This window comes from Zalophus californianus, chromosome 13 (genome assembly GCF_009762305.2).
Source record: "Zalophus californianus isolate mZalCal1 chromosome 13, mZalCal1.pri.v2, whole genome shotgun sequence".
Classification (NCBI taxonomy): Eukaryota; Metazoa; Chordata; class Mammalia; order Carnivora; family Otariidae; genus Zalophus; species Zalophus californianus.
Window position 1 is genome coordinate 68574948 of NC_045607.1, and position 27896 is coordinate 68602843.

The 27896-nt window shown below is 41.0% G+C and overlaps 1 protein-coding gene across 5 annotated transcripts in view; it reads left to right on the forward strand.

Moving 5' to 3' along the window:
- C13H9orf153 (chromosome 13 C9orf153 homolog) overlaps nt 1-3669 on the forward strand; it is a 37884-nt gene extending 34215 nt beyond the window's left edge. For all 5 annotated transcript variants that reach the window (XM_027614985.2, XM_027614986.2, XM_027614983.2 and 2 more), the window contains one exon: nt 2172-3669. In XM_027614985.2, the coding sequence (XP_027470786.2) occupies nt 2172-2362 (191 nt within the window). In that variant the 3' untranslated portion in view covers nt 2363-3669. The remainder of the gene's footprint in view (nt 1-2171) is intronic.
- Nucleotides 3670-27896: the final 24227 nt, after the last annotated feature.

Consider the following 27896-nt stretch of genomic DNA (forward strand, 5'->3'; position numbering starts at 1 on the left):
TGAAAAAGTACTGAGGGCTTTGGATGTTTGATAGGATGTTTATGGTTTTGCCATCCACAGGAGCCAAATTGTCCTTTCTTCCCAACGCATGGCTTGCCTCCTGGCTACCTAACTTCTAGAGGTCTCTCTTGTGGCCTTCCAGACTCCGTTGGAGTTTCTTCTCTGTCTTCATGACTTCATTTCCTCAGATCCTGTAGGTAGAATTTCAAGTACATATCCTGTCTATTCAAGGAATATGCGTGAAGCCAGGTAGGCATCCATATGAAGAATATCCAGTAATTTCTTAGGTTTAATTGGTATTGCAGCAATTCATCTTTTATTCTCCTATATTGCCCAGTATTACTATCATTTTATCAGCCAGCCAGTCCCTAAAGTATTCTCAGCCCAGAAGAACTTTAGGACTCTTGGTATATCAAAGAATATTATAGAACATATCCTTATTAGCACCAACCACTGGGGAAAGAAAAGAGAATGGGTGTTGCCATTTTGTTCTTCTATCATACCAGCTCCTCTTGCTCAGGCTAAATTCTGTGGGACCATGTGTTTGACCAAAAATGACAGAGAAACCAAATAAAGATTATTTTTCTTATATACTTAGAAGTCTGGAAGTAGGCAGACAAGTGTTGGAGCAACGCTTTTTGATATTGTCAAGGACCCGGGCTCCACCAACTTTTTGTGTATGGCTTTTGTCTTCACGGCCAAAGGATGTCTCCTTCACCTCCAGGTACTATGGCCACATTCGAGGCAGGAAAAAGGGCTAAGACGAAGGGCCACATTGGTTACTTCTGTCCTCTTTTAATAGGGAAGCAAAACTTTCTCAGAACACTCCTCCTCCAGTGACTTCTCCCTACGTCTCATTGGTCAGAATTGTGTCCAATAGCCACCCCTTACTGCTGGGTGGTGAATAGAGATCTTAGCTTTTTACCCTCTTTAGTAGAGGAAGGCAGAAGAGGATTGCAATGGGTGTGCAGTGAGCCAACCTATAGTATCTACCATAGATCACAACATAAAGCTCTGGTAGTAATCAAAATCATCAACTCTGTGGCCTTCTCTTGTCAAATATCCCTTTCCTTCCTTCTATAACCAGATCTTCCAATGCCAAGTCTGCCAAGATCTTGTCAAACTCCCTGACACTTGGTAATTGCCCTTAGGGAGACACTGTTGACTACCAATGTTCAACACCAGTAGCTTGCTCCACTATCTGTTCCACTAGGGAAGGTATGAACTCAAGGAACAGTCCCTGGTCTCAGTCTCCTATTTCAGACATGTACAGAATATATACCGAAACTCAGGCTCTTCCAGGACAGAGATGGAGGCCTGATTGGCATAGGGGCCATATCTGGACCATAGCTGACCTGCTCAAATATCACCATACAGGGAGAATGATCAGAGAGAATTAAACCAGCCTTCCTGCTTGTTTGCTGTACCCATTGTTCTCCTTGTACTCCTCATACTCATCTCCTTGACTCTGGCCTCTGGTTTTATACTCAAGTCTCTGCCTCAGGCCTTGCTCTTTTTTTTTTGTTCTTTTTGGGGGGTGGTGGTGGTTTACATTTTAGGTGGTCATTAAGGAAACTGAAAGGAAGGGAAAGGAAAATGCTGAATAGGAGAATATGCAGTGTATCTTGGCCTGACTTTCCATGGTTCATTGGCTTCTTGAAGGGATTGTAATTACTAGTGACACCTGAAGTTGGTAGGTCCTGAAAGAGTAGCTAGCCACTGCCCTTTATACCCAGGGCTTACACCAGCATCTTGGAAGAAATGACACTAGCAATCTATGTACTTCTGACTAATCTTTGTCCTTGTTTTAAGCCCTCATTACAATCCTTTTCTCCTCCCTCTTGATCTTGGTGCTCTGTAGATCTCTCCATTTGTCCATTATTAGTATCCAGGCACTGAACTGAGCGCCCCTCCACCTGCTATGGCCCTGCAGTGTACACTCCAGCCCAGTTAGCCAGGCCCACCCAGTTTCCCATTTGGAGGAGGGCTTTAGATCAGATGAACACCATAGGTGCCCGCTTCATTTATAAAGCTCTACAAACAGCTTTCTACCAGAAGGGAGAAGGAAACTCAAGTTCATCAAAGGTTCATTCTGTCCATGAAGCATCTCTGAATAACTGAAGGTTAAATAACACCTTCATGTAATTCTTTGAAAATATGATTCTTTGCAGAAAAACAATTCATGGATCTAAGGGATCTGGAATGGAGATACTACAAGGGGCTTGCATCGTGGAAGCACAGTACTTTAGATTCATTCATAGACATAAATTACGACAGTGAGAAGAGATTTGTGGTGAACCAGCCGATGCCTGGTGTCATTTACACCCCCACAGTTCGTAGGTCTTTAGTCATTTGCCCTTAAATTGATTATCCAAAAAAAAAAAAAAAATGCAGCTTCTTCTTAAATAAAATATGTAGTTTACTAAACTATTTTGGATATGGATTTTGTTTTTGAGAACATTGAACTTATATGTGAAAAGTAAATAAGCAGATGGAACATAGGAACAGAGTCTATACGATATTCATGTAAAGTCCAAAATTAAACCATTAATATAGAGAACAAGATTCAGATTGATCTGCTTATATAAGACCAGGTTTGGACCAGTGAAGCCCATCTGGACCAGGGCTGAGGTAAATCTAGATCATGTGAAAAGTAAGGGCACCTATGAAGAACAACTACCAAGCAAGAATAGCTCTTTAAAATGTTCTACACACATGAAGAAGTGTATTATCATTTAAAAAAAGTTGGTAAATTCAACAAATCAAAGAATTAATCCCTGAGGATTTAGAGATCAATCTGAGAACTTAAAAGTAATACATTAACTGCTTAAAGACATGAGGAAGGAAGTAGCATTTACAAAACAAGAACAGGAAGATTTGGGAAAAAAACAAATTGGAAATCTTGAAAGTGAAACATTTAATTATTGAAAGTAAAACAATAATCATAATAACCCTCAATAAATTATCGCAATGGTATACTGGATGTATCTTAAGAGAAAGAATTAATGACTTAAAAGAGCACTGAGAGAGAAGTTTCTAGATCATGGTGCAATAAGACCAAAGGAGCAAATTCTGAAAGAAGGATCGTGGAGGGTAGAATGAGAAGTTTAGAAGTCTAGCCAGTGGAAGATGCAGAAGAAAATAGGGTGAATGGCGATGTTGGAAAATGAAATGACTGATAATTTTCCGGAAATGGTATGAATGAAAACTTGAATGGAAAACCTCACTGAATGATTGGCAAGAAAATAAAAATAACTCTCTACCCAGAAACACCATAGCATAACTGCACCACAGTAAGCAAGAAGGGAAAATAAGAGAAGATGATGCATTGCACACGCACAAGTGACAGATCAACAGCGGAGCTTCCGTTAACAACACACGTCAGACGGCAATGGTGTCACATACTCAGAATGCTGAAGGGAAACACCTGGCAGCCTGAAATTCACCAGCCAGCCAGATGCTCTTCAAAGAGCAGGGTTAAAATAAATACATTTTAGAAAAATGTAAAAGCCGAAACTCTTTACCACCCACAATCTCTTACTGAAAAAACCACTAGCAAAGTATGTACTCTAGCAAGAACTGGGAGGAGTGCAAGAAATAATGGTGAACAAATAAATGATCAATAATATATCTGTGTGGTTGTGTAGATACTAAAATATAATTCTGGAATCGAGTTCCTGATATTTTATTTAGAAAACATGCTTCCATTTGGGGCGCCTGGCTGGTTTATTCAGAGGAGCAAGCAACCCTTGACTTGGGGGTTGTAAGTTCAAACCCCACAGTGGATGTAGAGATATTTAAAAATAAAATCTTTTTAAAAAATGTTTAAAAGAGAGGCGCCTGGGTGGCTCAGTTGGTTGAGCATCTGCCTTCAGCTCAGCTCATGATCCCAGGGGCCTGGGATCGAGACCTGTATCAGGCTCCCTGCTCAGGGGGTCTGCTTCTCCCTCTCCTCTTGTTTATGCTCTCTGTTGCTCTCTTTCTCTCTCTCTCTCCCAAATAAATAAATAAAAGCTTAAAATAAAATAAAATAAAATAAGATTAAAAAATTTTTAAAAAGAAAATTTGCCTCAATTTAAGTTTTTATCCTGTAGTTTCCTATCTAGGCACTATTTTTTAAAATCAGATTTTGCCTTCAGCATACTGGATATCTTCAGCAGGAGATACTGTCTAGAAATGGGCATGAAGGGGATTTCTAGGGTGCTCATAATATTCTGTTTTTTCATCTGTGTGCCCAAGTGTGTTGAGCATGCAAAAATACCCCCAGCTATGTACTCACAACTATAAACTTTTCTTCATGCATGTTATAGTTTTTTAAAAAAAGTTTTAAAAAGTTGTCTGACCTTCATACAATGAATTGGAGGGGGCTCATCTTATGTGTGAAGCCATAGCTATTGAAATATTGGAAATATTTATTCTTTAAAATCTAGCTAGCACTCAGCTATAAAACCATCTAGTCCTGACATCTTTCTTCCCATTTTTACTATGAAAATATTTAAACAGTCATAAAAATAAATAAAATTGTGTAATAAATGTACACATACTCATCACCTAGCTTCAACATTTATTAAGATTTTCCCAATGTGGTGCTCCTGGGTGGCTCAGTTGGTTAAGCATCTGTCTTCAACCCAGGTCATGATCCCAGGGTCCCGGGATGGAGCCCCCACATCTGGCTGCCTGCTTAGCAGGGAGTATACTTCTCCCTCTCCCTCTGCCCCTGCCCCCTGCTCATGCTCGCTCTGTCTCACATGCTTTCAAATAAATAAATCTTTAAATAAATAAAACTGTCTCTCTCTCTCAAATAAAAAAATTCTTAAAGAAAGGGAGATTTTCCCAATGCTTAGTTCATCTATTCCTTTTGTTATTGGGTCTGCGTTGTCTGCTGCAGTATTTTAAAGATTGTATTTTATTTTTTCAGATTTCTTTCTTTATTTATTTGACAGAGAGATAGAGAGAGCCAGAGAGCACAAGAGGGAGGAATTGCAGAGGTGTTGATAAGGTGGTACAAACCACCCCCAAACTTCTTAGACCTATGGTTACAAAGCCACAATATAAATCAGTAGGTTTCATGCCACAGTAGGTTGTGATGTGGGACATTTAGCAAAAGAGCTCGGGCTAATTCTAGGCCTGCTGGAATTAACCTGCACAGCACTCTTGCTATGAAGTTATTTTGATACACATGCACACACTTCTCTTGGGTGGAATTGCTAGATTACAGAGTTTGAAGATAATCAACTTTAGCAGATAATGCAAAACATTTTTCCAGAGTTGGTGGTACCAATTTACAGTTCTACCAGCAGAGTATATGGAGTCTCACTGCTTTCTAAGACTGTCTTGTGTCCCTTTAAGTTTTAGTCATTCTGGTAGGTGTAGTGATATCTCATTGTATTTTTATTAGAATATTCCTGCTTACTTGCGAGGTGAGCCCCTTTTCATGTGCTTACTGGTCAGCTTTTTGTTATTGTGTTGCCCTTTTTTCTAACTGATTTGTCAGAAATCTTCCTTCTGATATGAGTTCTTTTGTACATGTATTTCAGATACCTTCTCCAATTCCCTACATTGCCTTTTAATTTTCTTAGTAGTGTCTTTTGACAAACAAATTCCTAATTCTAATGGAGTCTAGTTTATCAGTCCCTTCCTTTGTGGCTAAAGCTTTGAGGATTCTGTTTAAGAATTCTTTACTTCTCCCAAGATCGTGAAGCTCTCTACTTATGTTGTCAAAGCTTTATTGTTTTATATTTCATATTTAGATCTACAATCCACCTGGATTTATTTTCGTACGTGATAAGGAAATAGAGCAAGATTCATTACTTCGTATCCAAAAGAACTGTGGAATGCAACTCAAAGATGAGCTTACAGGGAAAATTATATACCTAAATGCATATGTTAGAAAAGAAGAAAAGCAAAAATCAATTATTTAACGTTCATCTTAAGAATTTAGAAAAAGAGGGGCTCCTGGGTGGCTCAGTCAGTTAAGCAGCTGCCTTCAGCTCAGGTCATGATCCCAGGGTCCTGGGATGGAGCCCCACGTCGGGCTCCCTGCTCAGTGAGAGCCGGCTTCTCCCTCTCCCTCTGCCTACCTCTCTGTCTACTTGTGCTCTCTCTCTCTGTCAAATAAATAAATAAAATCTTTAAAAAAATTTTTAGAAAAAGAAAATAGTTTCCAGTTTCCAATGTGATATCATCTTTGAATTCTTTAAGATTATTTAAAAGTGTATTATGTTTAAATAACTAGAAGTATATTTCTTAGTTGCTAAATATATTGATATGTACCATTATCCTTTGTTATTGATTTCTAGCTTAATTCCACTGTGGTCAGAGAACATATTTTGTGTGACTTCTGTGCTATGAAATGTGCTTTAAGGGCCAGCATATAGTTAATTTTGGTAAATGCTTTGTGCATACTTGAAAAGAATTTATATCCCTCTATAATTGGACATAGATTTTTATTTATATCAATTATGTCAAATTTGTTAGTCATGTCATTCAAGTGTTGAGTAGATCTACTGATTTTTGTTTGTCAGTTACTGAGAGGAAGTGTGTATTAACATCTGCCACTGTGATTCAAGGGGGCTTTGCTTTTATTTTCAGTTCTATTAATTTTTTGCTTCATCTATAAGGCTGTTATTCAAGGCAGGCAATTTAGAAATGTTGTATCTTCGGGATGAACAAAACTTTTCAGATTAAGAGGAAGCATCCTCTTTCCCTCTAATGATGCTTCTTCCTTTAAAAAAATTTTTTATTCTTATGCTAATCACCATATATTACATCATTAGTTTTTGATGTAGTGTTCCATGATTCATTGTTTGTGCATAATACCCAGTGCTCCACGCAGAATGTGCCCTCCTTAATACCCATCACCAGGCTAACCCATCCCCCCACCCACGCCCCTCTAGAACCCCCAGTCCATTTCTCAGAGTCCATCGTTTCTCATGGTTCGTCTCCCCCTCCTATTTACCCCCCTTCATTCTTCCCCTCCTGCTATCTTCTTCTTTTTTTTTTTTCTTAACATATATTGCATTATTTGGTTCAGAGGTACAGATCTGTGATTCAACAGTCCTGCACAATTCACAGCACTCACCATAGTACATACCCTCCCCAATGTCTATCACCCAGCCACCCCATCTCTCCCACCCCACCCCCACTCCAGCAACCCTCAGTTTGTTTCCTGAGATTAAGAATTCCTCATATCAGTGAGGTCATATGATACATGTCTTTCTCTGATTGACTTATTTCACTCAGCATAACACCCTCCAGTTCCATCCACGTCATTGCAAATGGCAAGATCTCATTCCTTTTGATGGCTGCATAATATTCCATTGTGTATATATACCACATCTTCTTTATCCGTTCATCTGTCGATGGACATCTTGGCTCTTTCCACAGTTTGGCTATTGTGGATAATGCTGCTATAAACATCGGGGTGCACGTACCCCTTCAGATCCCTACATTTGTATCTTTGTGGTAAATACCCAGTAGTGCAATTGCTGGATCGTATGGTACCTCTATTTTCAACTGTTTGAGGAACCTCCATACTGTTTTCCAGAGTGGTTGCACCAACTTGCATTCCCACCAAAAGTGTAGGAGGGTTCCCCTTTCTCCGCATCCCTGCAAACATCTGTCGTTTCCTGACTTGTTAATTTTAGCCATTCTGACTGGTGTGAGGTGGTATCTCATTGAGGTTTTGATTTGGATTTCCCTGATGCCGAGCGATGTTGAGCACTTTTTCATGTGTCTGTTGGCCATTTGGATGTCTTCTTTGGAAAAATGTCTGTTCATGTCTTCGGCCACGTCTTGATTGGATTATTTGTTCTTTGGGTGTTGAGTTTCATAAGTTCTTTATAGATTTTGGATACTAGCCCTTTATCTGATATGTCATTTGCAAATATTTTCTCCCATTCTGTTGGTTGTCTTTTGGTTTTGTGGACTGTTTCTTTTGCTGTGCAAAAGCTTTTTATCTTGATGAGGTCCCAATAGTTCATTTTTGCCCTTGCTTCCCTTGCCTTTGGTGATGTTTCTAGGAAGAAGTTGCTGTGGCTGAGGTCGAAGAGGTTGCTCCCTGTGTTCTCCTTTAGGATTTGGATGGACTCCTGTCTCACGTTTAGGTCTTTCAACCATTTGGAGTCTGTTTTTGCGTGTGGTGTAAGGAAATGGTCCAGTTTCATTCTTCTGCATGTGGCCGTCCAATTTTCTCAACACCATTTGTTGAAGAGACTGTCTTTTTTCCATTGGACATTCTTTCCTGCTTTGTCAAAGATGAGTTGACCATAGAGTTGAGGGTCCATTAGTGGGCTCTCTATTCTGTTCCATTGATCTATGTGTCTGTTTTTGTGCCAGTACCATACTGTCTTGATGATGACAGCTTGGTAATAGAGCTGGAAGTCTGGAATTGTGATGCCGCCAGCTTTGCTTTTCTTTTTCAACATTCCTCTGGCTATTCGGGGTCTCTTTGGTTCCATACAAATTTGGGGATTATTTGTTCCATTTCTTTGAAAAAAGTGGATGGTATTTTGATGGGGATTGCATTGAATGTGTAGATTGCTCTAGGTAGCATTGACATCTTCACAATGTTTGTTCTTCCAATCCATGAGCATGGAACGTTTTTCCATTTCTTTGTGTCTTCTTCAATTTCTTTCATGAGTATTTTATAGTTTTCTGAGTACAGATCCTTTGCCTCTTTGGTTAGATTTATTCCTAGGTATCTTATGGTTTTGGGTGCAATTGTAAATGGGATCAACTCCTTAATTTGTCTCTCTTCTGTCTTGTTGTTGGTGTATAGGAATGCCACTGATTTCTGTGTATTGATTTTATATCCTGCCACTTTACTGAATTCCTGTATGAGTTCTAGCAGTTTTGCAGTGGAGTCTTTTGGGTTTTCCACATACGGTATCATATCATCTGCAAAGACTGAGAGTTTGACTTCCTCTTTGCCAATTTGGATGCCTTTGATTTCTTTTTGTTGTCTGATTGCTGTGGCTAGGACTTCTAATACTATGTTGAATAGCAGTGGTGAAAGTGGACATCCCTGCCACGTTCCTGACCTTGGGGGAAAGCTCTCAGCTTTTCCCCATTGAGAATGATATTTGCTGTAGGTTTTTCATAGATGGCTTTTATGATATTGAGGTATATACCCTCTATCCCTATACTCTGAAGAGTTTTGATGAAGAAAGGATGCTGTACTTTGTCAAATGCTTTTTCTGCATCTATTGAGAGGATCATATGGTTCTTGTTCTTTCCTTTGTTAATGTATTGTATCACATTGATTGATTTGTGGATATTGAACCAGCCTTGCAGCCCAGGGATAAATCCCACTTGGTCATGGTGAATAATCCTTTTAATGTACTGTTGGATCCTATTGGCTAGTATTTTGGTGAGAATTTTTGCATCCATGTTCATCAAGGATATTGGTCTGTAACTCTCCTTTTTGATGGGGTCTTTGTCTGGTTTTGGGATCAAGGTAATGCTGGCCTCATAAAATGAGTTTGGAAGTTTTCCTTCCATTTCTATTTTTTGGAACAGTTTCAGGAGAATAGGTATTAATTCTTCTTGAAATGTCTGATAGAATTCCCCTGGGAAGCCATCTGGCCCAGTGCTTTTGTTTGTTGGGAGATTTTTGATGACTACTTCAATTTCCTTAGTGGTTATAGGTCTGTTTAGGTTTTCTATTTCTTCCTGATTCAATTTTGGTAGTTGATACATCTCCAGGAATGCACCCATTTCTTCCAGGTTATCTAATTTGCTGGCATATAGTTGCTCATAATATGTTCTTATAATTGTTTGTATTTCTTTGGTGTTGGTGGTGATCTCTCCTCTTTCATTCATGATTTTGTGGATTTGGGTCCTTTCTCTTTTCTTTTTGATAAGTCTGGCCAGCGGTTTATCAATCTTGTTAATTCTTTCAAAGAACCAGCTCCTAGTTTCGTTGATCTGTTCTACTGTTCTTTTGGTTTCTATTTCATTGATTTCTGCTCTGATCTTTATTATTTCTCTTCTCCTGCTGGGTTTAGGCTTTATTTGCTGTTCTTTCTCCAGCTCCTTTAGGTGTAGGGTTAGGTTGTGTATTTGAGACCTTTCTTGTTTCTTGAGAAAGACTTGTATTGCTATATACTTTCCCCTTAGGACCGCCTTTGCTGTATCCCAAAGATTTTGAACAGCTGTGTTTTCATTTTCATTGGTTTCCATGAATTTTTTTAATTCTTCTTTAATTTCCTGGTTGACCCATTCATTCTTTAGTAGGATGCTCTTTAGCCTCCACGTATTTGAGTTCTTTCCGACTTTCCTCTTGTGATTGAGTTCTAGTTTCAAAGCATTGTGGTCTCAAAATATGCAGGGAATAATCCCGATCTTTTGGTACCAGTTGAGACCTGATTTGTGATCTAGGATGTGATCTATTCTGGAGAATGTTCCATGGGCACTAGAGAAGAATGTGTATTCCGTTGCTTTGGGATGGAATGTTCTGAATATGTCTGTGAAGTCCATTTGGTCCAGTGTGTCATTTAAAGTCTTTATTTCCTTGTTGATCTTTGGCTTAGATGATCTGTCCATTTCAGTCAGGGGGGTGTTAAAGTCCCCCACTATTATTGTATTGTTGTCAATGTGTTGCTTTGCTTTTGTTATTAATCGCCTTATATAATTGGCTGCTCCCACGTTCGGGGCATAGATATTTACAATTGTTAGATCTTCTTGTTGGATAGACCCTTTAAGTAGGATATAGTGTCCTTCCTCATCTCTTATTACAGTCTTTGGTGTAAAATCTAATTTGTCTGATATAAGGATTGCCACCCCAGCTTTCTTTTGGTGTCCCTTAGCATGGTAAATTGTTTTCCACCCCCTCACTTTCAATCTGGGGGTGTCTTTGGGTCTAAAATGGGTCTCTTGCAGACAGCATATCGATGGGTCTTGTTTTTTAATCCAATCTGATAGCCTGTGTCTTTTGATTGGAGCATTTAGCCCATTTACATTCAGCGTAACTATTGAAAGATAGGAATTTAGTGCCATTATATTGCCTGTAAGGTGACTGTTACTGTATATTGTCTGTCTTCCTTTCTGGTCTATGTACTTTTAGGCTCTCTCTTTGGTTAGAGGACCCCTTTCAATATTTCTTGGAGGGCTGGTTTTGTGTTTGCAAATTCCTTCAGTTTTTGTTTGTCCTGGAAGCTTTTTATCTCTCCTTCTATTTTCAATGACAGCCTAGCTGCGTATTGTATTCTTGGCTGCATATTTTTCTCGTTTAGTGCTCTGAAGATATCATGCCAGTCCTTTCTGGCCTGCCAGCTCTCTGTGGATAGGTCTGTTGCCAATCTAATATTTCTACCATTGTAGGTTACATATCTCTTCTCCCGAACTGCTTTCAAGATTTTCTCTTTGTCTCTGAGACTCATAAGTTTTACTATTAGATGTCGGGGTGTTGACTTATTTTTATTGATTTTGAGAAGGGTTCCCTGTGCCTCCTGGATTTTGATGCCTGTTTCCTTCCCCACATTAGGGAAGTTCTCTGCTATAATTTGCTCCAATATACCTTCTGCCCCTCTCTCTCTTTCTTCTTCTTCTGGGATCCCAATTATTCTAATGTTGTTTTGTCTTATCGTATCACTTATCTCTCAAATTCTGCCCTTGTGATCCAGTAGTTGTTTATCTCTCTTTTTCTCAGGTTCTTTATTTTCCATCATTTGGTCTTCTATATCGCTGATTCTCTCTTCTGCCTCATTTATCCTGCAGTTGGTGCCCCCATTTTGGATTTCACCTCATTAATAGCCTTTTTGATTTCGATTTGGTTAGATTTTAGTTCTTTGATTTCTCCAGGAAGGGTGTCTCTAATAACTTCCATGCTTTTTTCAAGTCCAGCTAGTATCTTTAAAATCATGATTCTGAACTCTAGGTCTGACATCATACTAATGTCTGCATTGAGTAGGTCCCTGGCAGAGGGGACCTCTTGTTCTTTTTGCTGAGGTGATTTTTTTTATCTTGTCATTTTGTCCAGAGGACAATAGATGAATGAGAGAACAAAATGCTAACAGGTTAACAACGTCCCCAGAAAATATACTCTAAACAAATCAGAAAAGCCCTGAAACCAGGGGAAAAGAAAGGGAAAGAAAGAAAAAAGAAAGAGAAAAAAAAAGAAAAAGATAAAGATAAAAACAAACAAAAAGAGAACAAAACAAAACAAAAACAGAATATGATCAAATATGATCAGGCTAATGCATAGATCAGTGCTGCGCACTAGATTTTGGGTGTATTTTAGTCTGTTAGAAGAAAGTGCCTCTTAAAATTTTAAAGAAAGAAAGACATATATGTACAAAATAAGGGTTGATACAATGAAGGGATGGGAGATGACTGTAAAGATGAAAATCATAAAAGATTTTATAAAAGGAATTGAGAAGATAGGCTGTTTGAAAAAAGAAAGAAGAGTATTTTTAAAAAAAGGGAGAGAATGTGATCAGGGAGGAGACTAGAACAAAGCCATACACTAGTGATTTAGGGTATATTTTGATCTGTTAGAAGAAACTGTATCTCAAAATTTTAAAGAGAGAACAACATATATATATGCCAAAAATAAGAGTATCTACTATGAAGGGATAGAATATGACTCTAAAAATGAAAAATAAAAATGTTTTTTTTCAAAAAGGGATTGATAAGATGTTGGTTGAAAAAGGGAAAAAGAAAAATTCAAAAAAAAACAGTTAAAAAAATTAACTTTGTAAAACTAATGAATCATGGTAAAAAAGCCATGAATTCTATGTGCAGTATTCCCCTAGCGCTGGAGTTCTCCCGTTCTCCTTGATCGGTAAACTTGGTCTTGGCTTGCTGGCTGTTCATGCTGATCTTCTGGGGGAGGAGCCTGTTGCCGTGGTTCCCAAATGTCTTTGCCGGGAAGCGGAATTGCCCCGCCCTTGTCGGTCTGGGCTAAGCAAGCTGCTCGGGTTTGCTCTCAGGAGCTTTTGTTCCCTGCAAGCTCTCGGTACAGCCTTGGAGGACCAGGGTGAAAACGGCGACCTCCCAATCTCTGCCTGGAGGAGCTGAGAACTTGGGGTCCCGCTCCTCAGTGCACCCCCAGAGAAAAGCAGTCAGTCACTCTCGTGTCCCCGGTCTCCGGCCGCACTCTGTGCTCACCCGGCCTGTGACCAAGCGTTTCTATCTCTGGCACCCGACCCCGTGTGGAGTCTCCAAACCCAGCAGATCCCTGCGGTGCACTCCCGCGCCGCTCCTCCCGGGGGAGGAAGGGGAGTCTCCCCGGCTCTGCCGCTTGTTGGGTCCCTGCTGGAGGAGCAGTGGCCCGACTGGGCCGCGGATCACGGTTTATGGCCACCCCGAGCTGAGAGCCCGCGCCTCGGCTCCGTCTCTGCAGCCGGCTTCCCCGCTCTGATACCTGGGAGCTCTGGCGCACTCAGGCACCCCTGGTCTTTCTGTGACCCCGAGGGTCCTGAGACCACACTGTCCCGGGAAGGTTCCACCCCCCGCTTAGCCACTGCAGCGACATCCCTCAGCGGAGCCGACTTCTAAAAGTTCCGATTTTGTGCTCCGTGGCTCTATCACTTGCCAGAAGCGGCCGAAGGAGGTCCCCTCCCCTGCCGTCTATCCTCCCAAATATCGCCTCGGATTCACTTTTCCGCACGTCCTACCTTCCAGAAAGTGGTGGCTTTTCTGTTCAGAGAGTTGTTGCTATTCTTATCTTCGATCTCCTGTTGAGTTCGTGGGAGTTCAGAATGGTTTGATCTCTATTCAGCTGAATTCCTGAGACCAGACGAAATCCGGATCTCCTACTCCTCTGCCATCTTGCTCCCAATTCCTCTTCTCTCTCTCTCTTTTTTTTAAAGATTTTATTTATTTATTTGAGAGAGAGCAAGAGAAAGAGAGGGAGCACAAGTAGAGGGAGGAGCAGAGGGAGAGGGAGAAGCCGACTCCCCGCTTAGCATGGAGCCTGAAGAGTGGCCAGATCCCGGGACTCTGGGATCATGACCTGAACTAAAGGCAGATGCTTAACTGTCTGAGCCACCCAAGAGCCCTGATATACCAACTTTCTATTAATGTCTAGATGATATATCTGTTCCCATCCTTTTTTAGTTAACCTTTCTGTATTCTCATACCTATGTCTCTTATAAGCAGCGTACCATTGGAATTTTTTTATCCAGACTGACAATATTTGATTTTCATTGAAGTACTTATTCCATTCCCATGTCATTTAATCATTTAGTTAATCAATATCTAAATCTTACTATTTGCTCTCTGTTTTTCCTACCTGGACTGTATTACTCTTTCTTAACTTTCTTGTCTACTTTTGGATTGTTTGGATACTTTTATTATTCCTTACCCCTCCTCTGTTTGCTTGTTAATTATACATGATCTCCCTATACTTGTAGAGAATACCCTAGATATTACAGCAAACATCCTCAACTTCTTAAAAACTAATGTGTGTTAGTTGTTTCACCACATTTCAATCATACTTTTACCTTAGGACCCTTTGATTCCCCTTATCCCCATTTCAATGTATCTACAATTGTTTTCATGTATTTTCATTCTGTATAGAGAGATCCACCCCCTAACATTTTTATTACTCAGAGGAGTACAAATAGAGGCCCATACATGGTATATCTAAATAGTTTAAAGTATAAATCAAGCTAGCAAATTATTGAATATAATATATGCTATTTTCTACATTTACCAATAATCCTTCATTACAATTGGGAAGGCCAAATTCAAATTTATAATTCTAAATTCACACTGAGACCTCTTCCATGCTGGAATATCATGACCTGGGAGAGCTAGCCACTGGTTCTTGCTCCAGTCATCCTTACACTCGTCCCACCCAATTTTTTTAGAAAAAAGATTTGAGCGGACTCTTTGCCAAAGATAAAAGAAGAAAATACATCAGACATTATGAGAATTTGCTAAAATTTGGTTACTACTGCAGGCCTTGTGGTCAGACAACCTGGATTGAAATCCTGGCTCTTTGACCCAAGGCAAGCCACTTAAGCTCTCTATACCTCAATATCTTCATCTGTGAAATAATTAAAGGCTGTTCGGAGGCTTAAATGATTAAATATATATCAAGTGCTTAGAATCTGACTCATGGTAAACATGTAAGAAATGTGAGCTTTGCCTTAGTGTGTACCTTTGCTCTGTTACTATTACTAGTATTAACAATAGTACTAGTAGTTGTTGTTGTATTGAGAAATTTCTTCTTCGTTTTGGCTTCTATAATATTTTGAGACCAAATTTCACGGTGACATATAGCCATTGTGCAGGATTAGTTTTCCTTCTTTTCGGGTTACCATTATTGCTGGATTTATTTTTACCAATATTTTTCCTAATTCCCTAGACTATTGTTTTTTTCCTTTTCTGTGTCCTATAATTTAGGATTGTGTTTGGTTACAAGTAGGAGAATGCCCGGATGCCAGCACCTAAAAGACACAAAGTTTTGTTCATTGCATCCAACAAGATGTGCAGAGGTCTGCAGAACTGGGCAGTGTGGTAGGTCCATGAGATCATCATCAGTCTTTCAGACTCCTGCCTTTCTCTTATCTCAATTCTTATTTGTGGTTTTCATTCAAATGGTTTCAAGATGGCTGCTACACCCATGGACATTGCATTAATGGTTCAAGCAGGAAGAATGGGGAAGAATGAAAAGCCATCTTTGATAAGCTTCTGTTTTTATTCTGGAAGGGAAGCTCTTTCCATAAGAATTCTAGATACACACTATTAACAGAACCATGTAATGTGACCATCCCTAGACGAAAGGGACTCTGGGGAATTAAGGGCTTTTTATTGCATACAAAGCAACCCCAAACAAAATGGTAGTTAGGGAAGAAACAGGGGTGGATGGTAACAGGGTAGGTCCTGGCAGTGTCAACAATGAGGCGTATAAGTGAACATCCACAAAACCCTCATCTTCTGATCCCTTCATACTTGGTGACTTCATCTTATGTTTAGTGTCCCTCAGACCCCACCATCCAGCCACACTGCCTTCTTTTGGTTCAACTACTAAGTGTGTTCCTGCCTTGGGACATTGATAGTAGGCCCTCTCCTGCCTGGAGTGAGATCCCCTTGGATCTCACATGGCTGCTTCCTTCTTATCTGTTATACCCCAGATTCTAATGCTTCGCCTCCGAGAGCACGCCCTGGCCAGCTAGTCTAAAGAGGCCATCCCATCCATCTCCCACACACAACCTTATTTTAATTCTTTGCTTAGTATCTATATGATTGTATAATCCTACAACTATATCATTATTAAAGTTATATATGATTTTTTTACTATACCATTACTAAAGTTGTATATTATTTTTTTCCTTGTCCACTAATAGTGGTCCCTCTTTCCCACTAGGAATCCTGCCCTTCTGTTTGTTGTCGTATTGTCAGTGCCTAGAATATTTCTGGACATATAATAAATATTCATAGTTATATGTGGAGTGAATGAATAAATGAATAAAATAATCCCAGATATCTACTGAATGAATGAGAACATCCCTATGGAACTCTACCTCTTCCCTTCACTATGCAACACATTTTCTCTCCTCAAAGTCATTTCCCCAGAAATTTGTCAGAGAAGATAACATTTCTGTAGCTTTTGGAGTGCCCCCAGACAGTTCCAAATGTGGCTACTAACCCCACAGTGGCGACACCATGACACATGTGCCAAATTATTTTCCAAAGTAAAAATTTTAGAATCAATCCCTGAATAATCTGTAGGTTGCACTATTGAAGATGAAGCCCATGAACTCAATCCTATTCAGGCAGGGAATAGATGAGTTTTCTTGGCTCTACCTCTTAAATATAAAATCATCTCTCTCCCCAGGCTCTCAGTTATATTGTCATTGCTGCCACTTGGGCTTTTCCCACTTGAAATAAATTTCCTCCAAATTTAATGCATCATGAAATTGAGAGCCTGTTGTGCCAATTTGGTTTCTAATTTCCCTGTAATTTGTATCTGTTTCTAGAATGGTAATAAAATCAACCTAAATCATATTTTAAAAAATAAGATTAGGGCCTACAGAAACACACAGTGTTTCATTAAAAGAGTAAGTAACATAATCAGGATTCTGAAATCACCAAAATATAATCATCTACAAAATTACTGTGGGAAAATTAATGTTTGAATGATACAATCATATGATGAAAATAAGCACAATAATTCTGAATTAATGTAGCTCTCTATTAAGAAATAATTATTAAGGGGGAAATGGGCCAATTAAAAAGGAACTCCTGGGGTCTCTTACCAGGTCCAGAAACAGAACCAGTAATCTAATTACTGTCAATTTTGAAAATAGAAATAGACATTGTGATCTGGAGAAAGGGAGTTATTTTTCATGTGATTAGAGGCATAGGGTGATAATAAACCAGATCTTTTGGTGACACTAATCAAAGGATTTGGGATACACATGAATAGAAGGAAAAAAGGAAAACAACCAAAACCTCTCATGCTGAACTAAGCCTTGGGCTTTTGAAACACAGAACCACCCTGTACCTTGGGGTTCAGACATCATGTTTATTTAGATGTCCTCTTCCCACCCCAAATAATACCTAGGCATGCACTTACTGATTAATTGGTTCACGGATTTTATTTTTAAGTAATCTCTCCACCCAACATGGGGCTCGAACTCACAACCCAAGTCCAAGAGTCAAATGCTCCACTGACTGAGCCGGACTGGTGCCCCCTACCTAGGCACTTATTTAGTCCCAGCTGACAACATGCCTTTTTTTTTTTTTTTTAAAGTAGGTTCCATGCCCAGCATGGAGCCTAACACAGGACTTCAGTTTATGACTCTGAAATCATGACCTGAGCAGAAATCAGACGCTTCACCGACTGAGCCACCAGCGTGCCCCAGCATGCCCTTTTTTGATGTACTTTTGTAGTCTCTGAGCTTAGAGAGGATGATGATTATTTGTTCAGAGTTTTACCATTTATAAAGCATAATCTGAATTTCTTATCTCACTTAAGATACGGTATTCAGACAGCTTTGTTATTTATTCAAACAAATACACCAAGATGAACATAGTATTTTATTCACTTACATTGTCCACTCACTGTAACTAAGAGAGCACCATCACCACCAATGACTCTCCCCAGAACAAAAAAAGAAGAGAAAAAAAAGAAATCTATGCCAGTTTGAATTTTTGACTTCAATGAGCAGAGAAGCATCTGATAGATGGTTTCACCTTACAAAGAAAGGAAGAAATTTAAGTCTGCAATACCAAATAGTCCATGAAAGTAAAAAAGTCTATTTTCATTTAAAAAAAATATTCTATGTCAGAGGGGGAGACGAACCATGAGAGATGATGGACTCTGAAAAACAAACTGAGGGTTCTAGAGGGGAGGGGGGTAGGGGGGTAGGGGGATGGGTTAGCCTGGTGATGGGTATTGAGGAGGGCACGTTCTGCATGGAGCACTGGGTGTTATGAACAAACAATGAATCATGGAACACTGCATCAAAAACTAATGATGTAATATATGGTGATTAACATAACAATAAAAAAATTAAAAAAAAATATTCTATGGCCTAAAGCCCTAGAAGTGAAAGCATAACTTAACACAGCTTTCTGGAGGACAAGTCAGCAGTAAGCGTGGAAGCCTCTCAGAATGCATGTATTCTGAAGATCTCTCCCCAACAGTATGAAATGCACACGTAAGTGCAGGAGATTGGTGAAATACTCACATACATTACGTGGAGAAGTACACAGCTATAAAAAAGAATGTGTTGGGGGCACCTGGGTGGCTCAGTCAGTTAAGTGTCTGCCTTCAGCTCAGGTCACGATCCTGGAGTCCTGGGTCTAAGCCCCTCGTCGGGCTCCCTGCTCAGTGAGGAGCCTGTTTCTCCCTCTGCTTGTGCCCTCTCTCTCTCTCAAATGAATGAATAAACTCTTAAACATAAAAAAGAATATGGAGGATCTCCATGCACTGATACGTTGTGATTTCTCGGAGATACTGTTAATTGAAAAGAACATATGTGGGTAAGCTGCATTCTATTTAAGGAGGAAAATAAGAAAACATAACTTGGATGTGCTTATCTTGAAAAAAGGAAACATTGGGGATTAACCCGGAAACTATGAAGTGGATTGATTGCCTTCAAGGGGTGAGGAAGTGCAGGTTCAAGGGGTAGGGAAGAGAATGACCTTACTGTGTAAAAGGGCATATAGTTCTGATTTTTGGAAACATTATGTGAGTAATCATGTGAGCACAAAGGACAAACAGCTCTGAGTCATCATCTTACACCCAGCTGAGCAGAGCATCTGACTATAATGTTTGATGAATGAACAGAGTGTGAACTTAGACTTCCTGACATCCGACTTGCTGTCCTGACTCTTCAGAACTGGAAAGGACCTTACAGAGCTGGCTCGACCCTCCTCTCTTAACAGATGAGAAACCAAAACCCAGCAGGGTGAACAAAGTCAAGTGTCAAAACCGGCTTCTGCATCAGAGGTCCAGCACATTATTTTTTTCCGGAAAGCACGCTGCCTCTAACCTTGGTTGAACAAAATGTGCTTCATGTACCTTGATACATTTTTACTTATTACATTTTTCAATCTCTTATTTAATGATAACTGATTGAACATTTTTGTTCTTTCCTTCTTTCTTACTTTCCCTTCTTTCTTTTTCTCTTTCATCATTATGATCACTTTGACCCTGAAAAGATTTTCAACTGAAATACTACTATAAGAGAGGCATCCTAATGGATGCTGGGATGCAAAGTGCATCAGGGCCCCGGGGTGGCTCCATCAGTTAAGTGTCTGACCCTTGATCTCAGCTCAGGTGTTGACCTCAGGGTTGTGAATTTAAACCCTGCATTGGGCTCCATCCTGGGTGTGGCTCCTACTTAAAAAAAAAAAAAAAAGTGCACACGTGACAGGTTCCCTGCCCACAGTGGGGGACAGCTGGACACAAACAGGTACAGCCCAGTGTAAACGTCATCACTGAAGTCCTCTTGGTTTGGATGGATCGTGAGCAGCTTCCCAGACGCAGAGATGGTTAAGCCTCATTTCAAAAAAGGAAATGGGAGTTTTCAAGTTATTTGGGGCCCCAGGAAGGAGGGTGTCCCCAGCAGAGGCACAGCAGGTATGACAGAACAGAGGCAGTAAACTTTAGTCCCTGCATTGATGTTCACTATGCTCTTTAGGCTTAAAAAAAAAAAAAAAAACTCTTTCTAACTTAATCAGTTCATCAGTTTTAATACCACATCTCACGTTCTGGTAACTGCTTATGCATTTTATTGCTGCCCTTTCAAAAAAGAGTCATTGATTTGGCTCCTCCTATGTTGAATCCCCTGCACAAGTTGGCTACAGGGTTTTAAATACTCAGTGCACGCCATGGTAACCCACACTCCCCCTCATTCCACAAAGCTGCATCGATTAGCACATGCTGGGCCCAGAGCGAGGTGCTGCTGCAGAACCACAGATGAGAACACAGGGGATGCAAGGGGGCTGGCCTGGGGAAGAGGGAGATATCATCACTCACCCAGTAGGAAAAGCCCCTAAGTAGACTAATTTCAGCTGTTGCTGTGTTGGTTTAACTACTGCCAATTCCTTGAAGGCAGGAACCAGGTATGACAGTGTCTGGAAGTCACTCTTGACTCTCCTCCTCACACATCCCCCATATCTGTCACCGGGTCTTGTCCATTTTACACCATACGTGTTTTTAAAATCCATCCATTTCTCTCCATCTTTATCACCACCTCCATATTGTGAGCCACCATTATCTCTCTTGTGGATTACCCAGCTGGTCTCCTTACATCATTGCTAATCCCTCTGTAATCCTCTCTAATCTATTGTCCACATGGCAGCCAGAGTAATCTTCCCAAAATGTAAGCCTAATCATGTTCAACTCTCACATTTGCTCAAAATTACTCAGTGCCTTCCAACTGTTCTTGGTATAAAGACGTGGTCTGTCTCATTGCATCCCCAGTGGAAGCAGATGCCCTAAGCCAAGGTGGGAAAGAACAACCCATGTCATTTGATGCCTCAAATGCTTAGTCTGCCCCAAATTAATTCTTCACATGTCATCCATTCACTTAGCGTCGAGCTCTTTCCATATTGGCAAATAGAGAGCTATTTCTTTTTTTCTTAATGACCACATGATATTTCATTGGGCTGATGTTTCATAATTTATTTAACCAGTCCCAATCCCACTTAAGATGTGTCCAAGGCTATAGGTACACACTCTTGTACATATATCTCCAGCTACTATTCTCTTTCAAAATTATTTTTAGCTCTTCCTACAATATTCTTCGTCTTCCTATATCTTCCATATAAACTGTTGAATTGGGTTTTTGGAGCTCCCTAAAAAATTCTCTTGGAATTTTGCTCAGAATTGCAAAAATATACATATAGGTTGTATGTAAAGAACGAACAATGAGGATATGGAATTAGATTCTCCACAGTCTGGCACAAGTGATTCTATGTGAGTAAGAATTTTGTGCAAGAAGCCAAAAAAAAAAAAAAGCAAATTAGAAGCATAATTCAAAAAGACAAGAAAAGGAGCGCCTGTGTGGCTCAGTCAGTTGAGCGTCAGACTCTTGGTTTCAGCTCAGGTCGTGATCTCAGGGTCGTGAGATTGAGTCCCACTTTGGGATCCAGGCTCAGCACAGAGTCTGCTTGAGATTCTCTCTTTCTCTCTCCCTTTGCCCCTCCCCCTGCTCTCGCTTGATCTCTCTCTCTCTCTAAAAATAAACAAATAAAATCTTTTTTTAAAAAAGAAAATAAAATGTAGTTTTATTGAATTTGGAGCCCATTCAGTTAGTTTGTTATTAGAAACCTATCTACTGAGCAGCTCCTATGGGACGGGCACTGTCCCATAAGCAGGGATGTAGACAATATCTCTATATTCTGGTGTGTGGACGCAGCAAGAAACATATAAACATGTACATAGACCCACATGTAAAGATTCCAGATGGTGCAGGGCATAAGTTAAGGGCATAAAGAGCAAGAGATGGGAACTGGGACCTGCTTTTGGTTGGGTGACCAGGGAGGCTCGCCCTGGGAAGACACATTCGAACTGAGCTCTGAATGACAAGGATCCAGTTCTGCAAAAACTCAAGGGGAGAGCATTTTGGGCAGAGCATACGGCCAGTGCAAAAGGCCCAGGGCAGACATGAGATGAGCAGGCTGGAGGAGCCAAGAGACTGTGTGCAGTTGCCGAGGTGAACCACGGTGAAGGGGAGACAGGCAGGCTAAATGAAGTAGGTCAGAAAACAGAGAAAGACAAATACCGTACAATCTCACTTATATGTGGAACTGAGAAATAACAGAAAACAACAACAAAAACCAAGCTCAGATACAAAGAACAGCTTGGCAGTTGCCAGTGGTGGGGGTAGGGGGTGGGGGAAATGGGTGCAGGGAGCCAAAAGTACAAGCTGCCAGTTATAAAATAAGTTTGGGGATGTAATGCACAGCACAGGGACTATGGTTAATTGTACTGTCTTCCAGGGGTGCCTGGTTGGCTCAGACGATAGAGTATGTAACTCTGGATCTCAGGGTCATGAGTTCAAGCCCCACTCTGGATCTCAGGGTCATGAGTTCAAGCCCCACTCTGGATCTCAGGGTCATGAGTTCAAGCCCCACGTTGGCCATGGAGCCTACCGAAAAAAACAAACAAACATAAATATTTGTTATTAAAAGCGCTAGAGTTTGGGGGTGGGGTGTTATGCAACATTATTGCCTCTGTGAACCCTTCTAGGCCTCCCACCCATGCACGCACATTAACACTCCCTCGTCTAAACCACTTTCTCACCTCCCACACACAGACAAGCACACACACCTAGCCACTGGATGTAGCAACGCTATACATATGCATCTGCTCTGCTCATCAAGCACCTCTTACAAGCACAGTGCAAACTGTGGCTTAGTAAACTTATCTTTTTTTTTTAGATTTTTATTTTTTTTTTTAGAGAGAGAGACAGAGAGAGAGAGAGAGAGCACCCACATGAGTGGGGAGGAGGGGCAAAGGAAGAGGGAGAGAGAATCTCAAGCAGACTAAACTTTTCTTGAACTAAAATGAATCTAAAACTGCTCCTTGAATTTTGCATTACATTGCAGCATTCTCTTCTGCACTCTCTGCCCTCTCCCTTTCTGCCCAAAAGCAGGGCATAAAATTTCCCTTTGCAACAGTGTCCCCCCACCCTCTGTTCTTCTGTACCAGCAAGAGGAGATGACTCTTGTCACTGGAGACAGCACTGACTTGAGTCTGCATAACAAATCTTACTAAATAGCCTTTCTCTTCCATTAGTTTTCCCCATATATTTACCCTGACACAATTTACCACTCCTAGAAGCCCAAACCTCTTTCTTTGTCTTGTCACTTCGGCACAATTTACTGACCTTCGTTAAAATGGTATAAAAGCCCCCAGGCCTCACCACCTTTGAGGATTTTCATTTCTTTTCTGTGAGGCTCTCCATGTGCATACGAAATAAATCTTTTCTCCTATTAATTTAGCTTTGTCAGTTTATTTTGCAGGGCCCAGTCATTGAATCTAAGAGGGTAAAAGAAAAGAGTGTTTTTCCTTCCCTACAGAATCCAATACACCTTTAAGGAAAATCTTCCAAAACTCACTGCTGAATCCGTTACAAGAACTGATACAATTTGGTGATGATCACTAATTTCACACTATTGTTTTGTAATTTCTCTAACCAGTAATTCACAAGCACCTGAAATAACTAAATCATATCAGGAGTCATTAAAGTGTGTGATAAAGCAAAACTCACAAGTTTATTAGCAGCAAGTGAATTCCGACTGAATAATAACTAAAAGGAAAAGATGTAAGTTCATTGAGGCTTTGTCTTTAGCCTTATATCTAGGTAGCAAGTGCTTTGCTACTTAGAGGAAGAAAAAAACCTGTATTTGTTGGGGGGAGGGGAGCCCACATAAAATAAGGGCTTAAATTCTTTTCTTTCCCAGGTGTGAGCATCTGAGAAGGGGTAGAGAGAAAGCAGTAGGGCCAGAGGAGGGAGGACAGTCGCCTCCCACCACGTGCAAGGAAATGCTATTTTTATTCAAACCAGTGGTAAATGTAAAGAAGCTGTTCTCAAACTTCAGCATCAGGATCACCTGGAGAGCTTGTTGAAACACGATTAGCTGGCCCACCCCCGGAGCTCCTGATCCAGGAGTTTGGGGGGGTGGGGGGAAGGTCTGAGCATTTGCACTTCTAAGTAGGCTCTGGCTCTGGTGTTTGCTGCTGACGCCATCCTGGGACCACACTTTGAGAACTGCTGGTGTAGAAGAAAGGATTCTGTGAGGATAAAGTCACCTCCCCAGGGAGCTCCATGGCCAGGTCACTGACAACCTCTCACGGGTCCTTCTGCTTCTCCCTCATAGAAGCCTCTGGTCTTTTTTGTCCACCAATGGTTGGCGCCCTGGGCAGGGTGCAGAAAGGAAAACTACAAGCCAAATGCTCAGAAGCAAGGACTACCCATTGTGCTCATTCAAGTTGCCCCGAAAGCAAAGCCTAAAGCAAAGACTTGGGAGGTGGCTTATCTGGAGGTGATCCCAAGCTGCAGGAGTGAGGGCACCCGGAGGGAGGGACACTCCAACATAAAGGTGTGCTATTCAGGTCCCTCAGTTCTCCTGGGACCTCTAGGAAGCTGAACACCTTCCAGAATTGCCCACCAGAAAGATGGGAGACTGGGCGTTATCCACCTGCTAGACCCATTGGTTGAGGGTTGACTCCGGACCTTAACTCTCCTGCACTTCCAAGCCAAGGCAGCTCCCTCATGAGAAGGGCCTGGGGCAGAAGGCAGGTGAATGAGCTCTGAGCACCTGTCCAGCACAGCCACATAGGAAGTAAGAAGTGGACATATAGGGCACGAAGCAGACGCCAGAGGTATCTGCCCCCTGGCTGCAGGCTTAGGTGTGCATGTCGACTGGGAAGGCCCGGATGCAGGCAGGTCCTGCAGGCTCTCTTGGTAAGCCATTAAAAAGAACTCTAGTTGTGCACCCACGTTCATGGCAGCACTATTTATAATAGCCAAGAGTGGAAGCAAGCCCTCCTAATTGCAGAGAACAAACCAGTGGTTGCCAGAGGGAAAATGGGTGATGGGATGGGTGACATAGTTGAAGGGGATTAAGAGGTACAAACTTCTGGTTGTAAAATAAGTAAGTCATAGAAATGAGAAGTACAAGATAGGAATATGGTCAATAATATTATAATAACGTCGCATGGTGACTACACTTGGTGTGATGAGCATTGTGTAATGTAAAGAATTAGTGAGTCCCTGTGTTGCACACCTGAAACTAATATAACATTGTATGCCAATTGTACTTCAATTAAACACTGAAAATTATGAATTTAGAATATCACATAATTGCTAATTTTTTTAATTCCATATTACCCACATGGGAAAGTCCCAGGATGGCCATGCCAACTATAATTTCTGTAGTTTTAAACTATTTGTAGCAGTTTTTCCATAATTTCTTTAATCCACCCTCCTTCATGGTTGACAAGAGACTCTGCAAGATGTATGTGTGATGCACAAGTGTGGGAGAAGAATGCCCACAGGGAGAACATTTGAGCAGGGAGTGCAGAGCTGGGGTACCCGTGTTTCTCTCTGGATCTGCTGTCCCAAGCAGCCTTCCTGTGTGTGCGTCTCAGGAGCCAGTCTGGTAGGAGGGAGCAACCAGGCACAGAGAACACTCCAGATAGGTCTCCCTCCAGCCCTCTGTACTCTGCTCCACTGTGGTTTCCTGGGATAAACCTGGGGTACATAAATCTATGCCTTAGGCTTTGCTTTCTGGCAAATCCAAGCTATAATTTTCATCAAAGAAGATGGGCATTCTAAAAAGCGGTTCCATTTTACACTGCCATTTACCCAGGAGCCTAAGTATGACCAAACTTTATCTCTGTCAATTGGATAAATGTAAATAATCTCATCAACTTTTTTTTTTTAAAGATTTTATTTATTTGACAGAGAGAGACACAGCGAGAGAGGGAACACAAGCAGGGGGAGTGGGAGAGGGAGAAGCAGGCTTCCCACCGAGTGGGGAGCCTGATGCGGGGCTCGATCCCAGGACACTGGGATCACGACCTGAGCCAAAGGCAGAAGCTCAAAGACTGAGCCACCCAGGCGCCCCTAATCTCATTAACTTAATTGGCATTTCTTTTGTGATGAAAAAATTGAGTACATTTTCATGTTTATTGGCTATGCTTATATCTTTTCTGCTTTTTTTCTTTCAAATTTTTATTTAAATTCTAGTTAACATATAGTGTCATAATGATTTGGGGAGTAGAATTTAGTGATTCATCACTTACATATAACACCCAGTGCTCATAATAACAAGTGCCCTCCTTAATGCCCATCACACATCTGGCCCATCCCCCACTCCCCTCCCTCCATCAACCCTCAGTTTGTTCTCTATCATTAAGAGTCTCCTGTGGTTTGCCTCCCCCTCTCCCATTCTCTTTTTCCCTTCCCACACATGCATCTGTTTTGTTTCCTCACTTCCACATATGCGTGAAATCATATGGTATTTGCCTTTCTCTGGCTGACTTACTTCGCTTAGCTTAATACTCTCTAGCTTCATCCATGTTGTTGCAAATGGCAAGATTTCATTCTTTTTGATGGCTGAGTAATATTCCAGTGTGTGTGTGTGTGTGTGTGTGTGTGTGTGTGTGTGTGTGTGTGTGTGTGTGTGTCTATATCCCCTCTTCTTTATCCATTCAGCAATTGATGGACACTTGGGCTCTTTCCATTGGGCTATTGTTGATAATGCTGTTATAAACATCAGGGTGCATGTACCCCTTTGAATCTGTATTTTTGTATCCTTTGGATAAATACCTAGTAGTGCAATTACTGGGTCATAGGGTAGTTCTATTTTTCACTTTTTGAGGAACGTCCATACTCTTTTCCAGAGTGACTGCACCAGCTTGCATTCCCACCAACCCCTTTCTTTGCATCCTCACCAGCATCTGTTGTTTCCTGTGTTGTTAGATTCAGCCATTCTGACAGGTGTGAGGTGGTATCTCATCGTGGTTTTGATTTGTATTTCCCTGATGAGTGATGTTGAGCATATTTTCATGTGTCTGTTAGCCATCTGGATGTCTTCTTTGGAAAAATGTCTATTCATGTCTTCTGCCCATTTCTCATTTTTTTAAGATTTTATTTATTTGAGAGAGAGAGAAAGAGTACAAGTGTGGGGAGGGGCAGAGGGAGAGGGACAAGCAGGCTCCCCACTGAGCAAGGATCCCGATGCGAGGCCCAATCCCAGGACCCTGAGATCATGACCTGAGCCGAAGTCAGATGCTTAACTGACTGAGCCACCCAGGCACCACCTGCCCATTTCTTAACTGGATTATTTGGTTTTTGGGTATTGAGTTTGATAAATTCTTTATATATGTTGGATACTAACCCCTTATCAGATATGTGATTTGCAAATACCTTCTCCCATTCCTTAAGTTGTCTTTTAGTTTTGTTGATTGTTTCCTTTGCTGTGCAGAAGCTTTTCATTTTTTTTTTTAAGATTTTATTTATTTATTTGACAGAGAGAGACAGTGAGAGCAGGAACACAAGCAGGGGGAGTGGGAGAGGGAGAAGCAGGCTTCCCGCTGAGCAGGGAGCCTGATGTGGGACTCGATCCCAGGACCCTGGGATCATGACCTGAGCCGAAGGCAGATGCTTAACGACTGAGCCACCCAGGCGCCCCAGAAGCTTTTCATCTTGAGGAAGTTCAATAGTTCATTTTTGCTTTTGTTTTCTTTGTCTCTGGAGATGTGTCTAGCAAGAAGTTGCTATAGCTAAGGACAAAGAGGTTGTTCCCTGTGTTCTCCTCTAGGATTTTGATGGTTTCCTGTCTCATGTTTAGGTCTTTCATCCATTTTGAATTTATTTTTGTGTATGGTGTAAGAAAGTGGTCCAGTTTCATTCTTCTTCATGTTGTCCAGTTTTCCCAACACCATTTGTTGAAGAGACTGTCTTTTTCCATTA